At 50.3% G+C, this 7,500-nt stretch overlaps 1 protein-coding gene across 1 annotated transcript in view; it reads right to left on the bottom strand.

Annotated features, from left to right (window-relative positions):
• The window catches only part of LOC125036707 (hairy/enhancer-of-split related with YRPW motif protein-like), a 12,791-nt gene that overhangs the window by 5,052 nt on the left and 239 nt on the right, over positions 1-7,500 (bottom strand). The window contains exons 1-2 of the mRNA XM_047629529.1: positions 7,343-7,500; positions 6,247-6,455 (exon numbers count right to left, since the gene is read on the bottom strand). The exon at positions 7,343-7,500 is cut by the window's right edge and continues 239 nt beyond it. Of these exons, the coding sequence (XP_047485485.1) occupies positions 6,247-6,455; positions 7,343-7,401 (268 nt within the window). The 5' untranslated portion in view covers positions 7,402-7,500. The remainder of the gene's footprint in view (positions 1-6,246; positions 6,456-7,342) is intronic.

Genomic DNA, 7,500 nt, shown 5'->3' with positions numbered 1-7,500 from the left:
GGAGAAGGAGAAGGAGAAGGAGAGGAGAAGGAGAAGGAGAAGGAGAAGGAGAAGGAGAAGGAGAAGGAGAAGGAGAGGAGAAGGAGAAGGAGAAGGAGAAGGAGAAGGAGAGGAGAAGGAGAAGGAGAAGGAGAAGGAGAAGGAGAAGGAGAGGAGAAGGAGAAGGAGAAGGAGAAGGAGAAGGAGAGGAGAAGGAGAAGGAGAAGGAGAAGGAGAAGGAGAAGGAGAAGGAGAAGGAGAAGGAGAAGGAGAAGGAGAAGGAGAAGGAGAAGGAGAAGGAGAAGGAGAAGGAGAAGGAGAAGGAGAAGGAGAAGGAGAAGGAGAAGGAGAAGGAGAAGGAGAAGGAGAAGGAGAAGGAGAAGGAGAGGAGAAGGAGAAGGAGAAGGAGAAGGAGAAGGAGAGGAGAAGGAGAAGGAGAAGGAGAAGGAGAAGGAGAAGGAGAAGGAGAGGAGAAGGAGAAGGAGAGGAGAAGGAGAAGGAGAAGAGAAGAAGAGAGAGAGAGAGGAGAGAGAGAGAGAGAGGAGAGAGAGAGAGAGGAGAGAGAGAGAGGAGGGAGAGAGGAGAGAGAGAATGGAGAGAGAGAGAGAAAGAGAGAGGAGAGAGAGAGAGGAGAGAGAGAGAGAGGAGAGAGAGAGAGAGAGAGAGAGGAGAGAGAGAGAGAGAGGAGAGAGAGAGAGAGGAGAGAGAGAGAGAGGAGAGAGAGAGAGAGGAGAGAGAGAGAGAGGAGAGAGAGAGAGAGGAGAGAGAGAGAGAGAGAGGAGAGAGAGAGAGAGGAGAGAGAGAGAGAGGAGAGAGAGAGAGAGAGGAGAGAGAGAGAGAGGAGAGAGAGAGAGAGAGGAGAGAGAGAGAGAGGAGAGAGAGAGAGAGGAGAGAGAGAGAGAGGAGAGAGAGAGAGAGGAGAGAGAGAGAGAGGAGAGAGAGAGAGAGAGAGAGAGAGGAGAGAGAGAGAGAGGAGAGAGAGAGAGAGGAGAGAGAGAGAGAGGAGAGAGAGAGAGAGAGAGGAGAGAGAGAGAGAGAGAGAGAGGAGAGAGAGAGAGAGAGAGGAGAGAGAGAGAGAGAGAGGAGAGAGAGAGAGAGGAGAGAGAGAGAGAGGAGAGAGAGAGAGAGGAGAGAGAGAGAGAGGAGAGAGAGAGAGAGAGAGAGAGGAGAGAGAGAGAGAGAGAGAGAGAGAGAGGAGAGAGAGAGAGAGAGAGAGAGAGAGAGAGAGAGAGAGAGAGAAGGGGAGAGAGAGAGAGAGGAGAGAGAGAGAGAGAGGAGAAGGAGAAGGAGAAGGAGAAGGAGAAGGAGAAGGAGAAGGAGAAGGAGAAGGAGAAGGAGAAGGAGAAGAAGAAGAAGAAGAAAAGGAGAAGAACAGCAGGAGTAGGAGGTGAAATAGGAAGAGTCCTGCAGGACCACCTCGTGTGACGTGGCCATTTTCCACTTGGCTGACTATTCCCACGCCGCCGTTGCTGCGTCGCCGACACTCTTCTGCCCCGCCGCCTGTGTCGCCTCCCCTTCCCTCCCCTTCCCTCCGTCCCCTTCCCTTTCCCTCCACTTCCCTCCAAGCTGGCCCTCCTTCTCGCCCGACCGGAGGGACGCCCTCCCTTCCGCAACCCCAGTGCCGGAGACGCAGCAGACGGCCCTCGGCTCGGCGGCGTCGCCCGGCGCCCCGTTCGGAGAAACTGCTTTCTAATCCAATATAAATAGTAGTCACTTCTTGTGGCACGATCGGGCTTGTGCTTGTTTGACGACGTGCGTGCGTGTGTGTCCGCCCGTGAATGCGTGCGTGTGATTGTATATGAATGTTTCTGCGGAGGTGTATTCAGTCGTCGTGTGTGTGTGTGTGTGTGTGTGTGTGTGTGTGTGTGTGTGTGTGTGTGTGTGTGTGTGTGTGTGTGTGTGTGTGTGTGTGTGTGTGTGTGTGTGCAAATATGTGTGTTTACGCCAACAGGTATTCATGTGCGCCCAAAATGTACGTATCTCGAGCGTGTGTGTGCGTGTGCGAGCGTGTGCGTGTCGCGGCGCGGTGACCCAGTGGTTCCCAGGGTGAGCGGCAACTGCTGAGAACGCCGGTCTGACACGTGAGCAGGTGGGGGGAGGGGGGAGGGGGAAGGGAGAGGAAGCCGCTGGAACTAACTGTGGCAGGTTAAACAGGCAGGTTGCGTCGGCAGAATGCAAGAGTTGAACTCGCTTGGGGTGTCGGCGGTGGAACCATAAATCTAACGAAAAAAGGGGAAAAATGCGTTGCTTCCTCCCGCCACAGCGTTGAAATCTCTCGCCGCCTCGTGTAAATCCGGACGAATCTGCGAACGCTCCGTCGCTTCTACAGGACGGTGTTGCCTTTCAAGAGATCCACGAACGCCCTGCTTATTTTACATACCCCCTCCCCTTCCCCAATCCTCACTCTCGCCCTTACGAATGTGAATGTTTCCACGGGTCTTTCTCCCTTCCCCTACCCCCCCCCCCTCCCTCCCCAACGCCAAAACCTTCACAAGCGTCACGTAGGAAACCCTGGCTTGTTTGCTCAGCTCCATCTCACTCTAGTGCCGGGGAGGAGGAAAGGAGGAAAGCGAGGGACGAGAGAGAGAGAGAGAGAGAGAGAGAGAGAGAGAGAGAGAGAGAGAGAGAGAGAGAGAGAGAGAGAGAGAGAGAGAGAGAGAGAGAGAGAGAGAGAGAGAGAGAGAGAGAAAGAGAGAGAGAGAGAGAGAGAAGTTGGCGGGGAATGGACGGAAGAAAGGGAGAGAAGTGGAGACATAGCACAGAGATAAATAAAGAGGAAAAAACCCATTAAGATATAGAACAAAAATAGGGGAAAAATATAGAGACGTAAGAAAAAATAAAGAGAAAAAAATGTAAAAAAAATAGAAAAAAAGTAAGATAAATAATACCTAAAACAATATATATACATAAAGACAAATACCAAAAATTATATATATATATATATATATATATATATATATATATATATATATCCAACAGAAATATCGTTATAGAAAGATATATGACCGGCAAGATGCAAACAGCGCACATCCAGACAGATGAATAAATAGAAAGAGCGGGAGATAATGGTCAGATTAACAGGGGGGGGGAATAAAAAAATAAAAAAAGGAAGAGGAAAAATAACATCTCGCAGAATAGACATAGGAGAAAGGGAATTGAATACAAGGCTCGCCAGTGGGTAGAGTGGGCACGCAGAGGAAAGGGGAGGACGAAGAGGGGGAAGGAAGTAAAGAAAGGAAGGGGAGCGGAGGCAGGGAAGGGGACGGAACGAGGACTGACAGGTGCTGACCCCCTCGGCGCGCCTCGGATGCCAGATGCACTCCAGGGCGCGCTGCTTCTCTCTCGTCTCTCTCTTTCTCTCTTCTCTTTTTAGCGTTCTCTTTCTCTCTCTGTTATATATATGTATGTGTTTATATATTTATATATATATATATATATATATATATATATGTATGTATATATATGTGTGTGTGTGTGTGTGTGTGTGTGTGTGTGTGTGTGTGTGTGTGTGTATGTGTTTGTGTGTTTGTGTTTTTGTCTGTTTGTGTGTGTATGCACGTGTGTACGTATGAAGGTATGTATATGTATATGTGTATGTGTATGTATATGTATATTTGTATGTAAATGTATATGCGTATGTGCATGTATAAGCATATCCGTGCGTCCTAATCGCGCGGAGCCGCGGCGGCGCGAGGGCGGGCCTATGGCGACGGCCGCGGCGCGTAAGCGGAGCGTGAGGGGCGCGGGAGGTGCTTCCTTCGGCCATTGTGCAGGGCCGCCTCCCCTCGCCCTGCCCAGCTGCCCACAATGCCCTCCGAGGGAACCATGGGAACCTGTCCGGGGCACCAGCCTCAAGGGGGGAAGGGAGGAAGGGCGGGGAGAAGAGGGAAGAGGGAAGGGGAAGGAGCAAGCGCTGCCAACACCGTCCGCTGGAATGCGTTGTCAGCGTTGTGACGGCCGGGAATGCTGTCCGGCTCTCCGTTTGTTGCGAAGAAAATAGTCGTAAAAAATATGCATAAAACCATGCAGATTGTCATGAATTGTCCCTTCGTTCTAACTTTCCCAGAAAAAAAAAATGAGGAAGTGACGAAAACAATCCCTTTGACGTCATTTCAAAGAAGCCGTGACGTCATTTTGAAGTGACTGCAAATGAAGTAGCCCCCCCTCCCCCCGCCCCCCTTCGTCATCGCTAAGCGCCAGGATGCCGACGAGGCCAGGGAGAACCGGTGATAAATCAGGCATAAATATGAATACCGGACCCGTCTCCCTCCCGCCCCTTCCCAGGCTCCTCTGGACGTCAGGTGGCAGCCCCGCATAGACATCCCCTTCCTCCTCCTCCCCTTCCCCTCTGCTTCCCTCCCCCCCTTCCCCCTCTGCCTTCCTCTATCTTCCCCCTCTTTGCCTTCTTTCACCTGCTCATCCCTTCATCATTTTTTCTCTCTCTCTCCCCTCGAGGGAAGGTGGGGAAGCGAGCAGGACCGTGAGAGACGCTCACCCAGCACACAGGCTTCACTTAAGCTGCATATTTATGTGCGTTTGTGTATGTGTGTGTGTGTGTGTGTGTGTGTGTGTGTGTGTGTGTGTGTGTGTGTGTGTGTGTGTGTGTGTGTGTGTGTGTGTGTTTGTAGATTAATTCCCTGTGACGGATTCTACATATCTAAACTTTTACATATTCGTGTTTGGGTGTACATGTTACCGCCAGCTTCCCTACCCGAAGCCTCAGGTCAAAGACGCCCAACACAATACCGCCGGACGCCAGCGTGTGCAGCGGCGGTCCCATTTTCCCCCAAACTCTCTTTTCCTATTGCTTGTGTGAGTCTTGTGCGGCAACAACGAGCCGCCCACGCTCCGCCATGGGGCCTACACACGACCTACGCCCGCCGCCTCCAGCCTACCCACGGTCACAATATTCCGGGGCCATACCCGACCTCCAGGCATTGCTTCCGTGGGAACTCTCGACCACCGGGGGCCATTGTTGCCATTCTCGGCGGGCAACGAGGAACATTGTTACCATTCTGGCGGATGACGACGCACACACGATCAGGTATGGCGGAGTTTTGTGCTGGAAAGGTCCTATTTTTTTCAAATGTGACTTTTTTTCTTAATGATCCAGGTAGATCTGGGCGGCGGACGCAGATCCGTGGCCGATCTCATTTTATTTATTGTATTCTCGAACACAGGCTTTGTGCTTCCCGATCACTATTTTTGATCAAGTACGAAAGAGAGAACACAGGACAGATGAGGAAAATGAAAGGGAAGGAGACGAAAGCATGGGAAAAAGGGAAACAGGAAGGGAGGGAGAGAGAAGAGAGAGAGAGAGAGAGAGAGAGAGAGAGAGAGAGAGAGAGAGAGAGAGAGAGAGAGAGAGAGAGAGAGAGAGAGAGAGAGAGAGAGAGAGAGAGAGAGAGAGAAAGAGAGAGAGAGAGAGAGACGGAGACGGAGAGAGAGAGAGAGAGAGAGAGAGAGAGAGAGAGAGAGAGAGAGAGAGAGAGAGAGAGAGAGAGAGAGAGAGAGAGAGAGAGAGAGAGAGGGAGAGGGAGAGAGAGAGAGAGAAAGAAAGAAAGAAATTGACAGGAGACATATGACAGGAGACACGACCGCCCTTCCCTCAAGCACTTGTGAATTCTGTCGCCGCTCCTAATGAACAGACGGCGCAGAGAAAAGATAATGATGAGCAGGAAAGGGCGGGGAAGAGAAAGACGCCGAGGAACGCTCAGAAACGAAACGAAACGAAAGAAAGACCATAAAGGAGGGAGGACGAGGGCGAGGGTGAGCATGGTGGGAACTGGTAGGGTGACCGAGGTAAGCCATAGATAATGAACCGACGTCAACCCGAGACGGAAGTGACGAAGTGACGACATAACCGACCAAGGATCAGGTGGCCCCTCCCTCCCTCCTTCTCTCCCTCGATCCCTCCTTCTCTCCCTGCCTCCCTCCTCCCCATGACTTTTCGAGATACAGTGAAATGGTGCAATTAACGGCAGCATTTATGGCGACGTGGCTAAAATTCAATATAAGAGAAACAACGAGAAAGGGAAGTCTGAGTCCCCATTTATATGCAAAGTAGCAAAACGATTCCCTTCTTAGTGCTGCTACCCCCCCCCCCCCCCCCCGCCTACCTATCGAAGTGCCCCATATAACTAATCATACCTTCAAAGACCATATTCTCTTAATATGACAATAATTTTAAGCTAAATATAATTTCTAAATCGAAAAAAGATGAAATGAACAACCCCACTGAGATAAAATATGTGAGCGAGTAATTACCTTTGGTGTGGAGCATCTTGAGGTGGTCGACTGTCATCTGGAGGATCTCTGCCTTCTCCAGCTTGGCAGAGCCTTGCTTCTCGAAGGCCGCAGGCACGAGACGCCGCAGCTCCGAGAGGGAGTTGTTGATGCGGTCGCGACGCCGCTTCTCGATAATGCCGCGACGCCGCTTGCGGGACACGCCGCCGCTGGAGGAGCAGTCATCACCGCTGCGGAGAACGCGGACAAAAAAAGGTTAATCAGTGTGTACGAAATGCTGAGGGAGGGAAGGCGTGGATTAGGATGTGATCTAGGATTCAAATTAGTTTTAAATGAGTGCCATATTGTCGGAGACATATTAACTACTATGGTATGTCTCCGTCGCTTTATCGGATGCTAAAAAATAAAATGATTTCTAACTTGATAGCACATAATTCATACAGTGGACAGGGACCTATCTGCAGTCATAAGTAATAGAAGCATAGTGAAATATACCATCCCTTGTAAAGAAAATAAAATTGAGTGACTGACCGCGAATTGGCCCGGATTCTCTTGCGTGGCCCGGAACTACGTGAGGTGCATGATACGCCATGCGAACAAAATGAAAGAAAAAAAAATAATGAACAAAATCGACTTCCTGACACCGGGAGTTTATGAGGCCGACTTTGTTTATGACTGAAGACTCTTATCATAAATAAGCAAGGGAACACGGCAAGGTTCTCATCATACACGACCCGGGCGGTGTGGAGACAATGTACGCCTCCGGGAGGTGGTGGTGTACCGAGGGCACGTAAGGGGAGGGAATGGGGGGTGAGGGTTAAATGTGCTTTGGCTTTGGGCAAGAACAAGTCGTTACGCTTAGAGAAAGTAACGCAGGTGGAGGAGTTTCCACCCCGGGCTACCACAGCATCAAATTAGCGCACAGGAAGGATATTTGGCTAAGAGCTGTCAGATATTCTACATAAGGATGTATTGCTTCTGCATCCGTGACGAAAAAGGAAATACCTTAGCTGTAGTATTTAATGACCAAGGTGAATAATGCTACTTAAAATATATATTATTCATACTCTTCATTGTCTATTGCATGTATGATGTATATCTTATTTTCAAAACTTACTCTTTCTCGTCGCCCGAGTAGATGTCATCGCACTCGCTCTCGCTCAGAGTTCGCTTCATGTTGCAAATGTTGGCGGTGAACGAGGTGGAGGGCCGCAGCTCTCCACTAGGGATGGGGTTTGAGCACAAAATTGCGGCGCAAACTGTCGTCAAGGTTCC

The sequence above is a fragment of the Penaeus chinensis genome, chromosome 21 (assembly GCF_019202785.1).
Source record: "Penaeus chinensis breed Huanghai No. 1 chromosome 21, ASM1920278v2, whole genome shotgun sequence".
NCBI lineage: Eukaryota > Metazoa > Arthropoda > Malacostraca > Decapoda > Penaeidae > Penaeus > Penaeus chinensis.
This window is presented reverse-complemented; position numbering and strand designations above follow the sequence as displayed.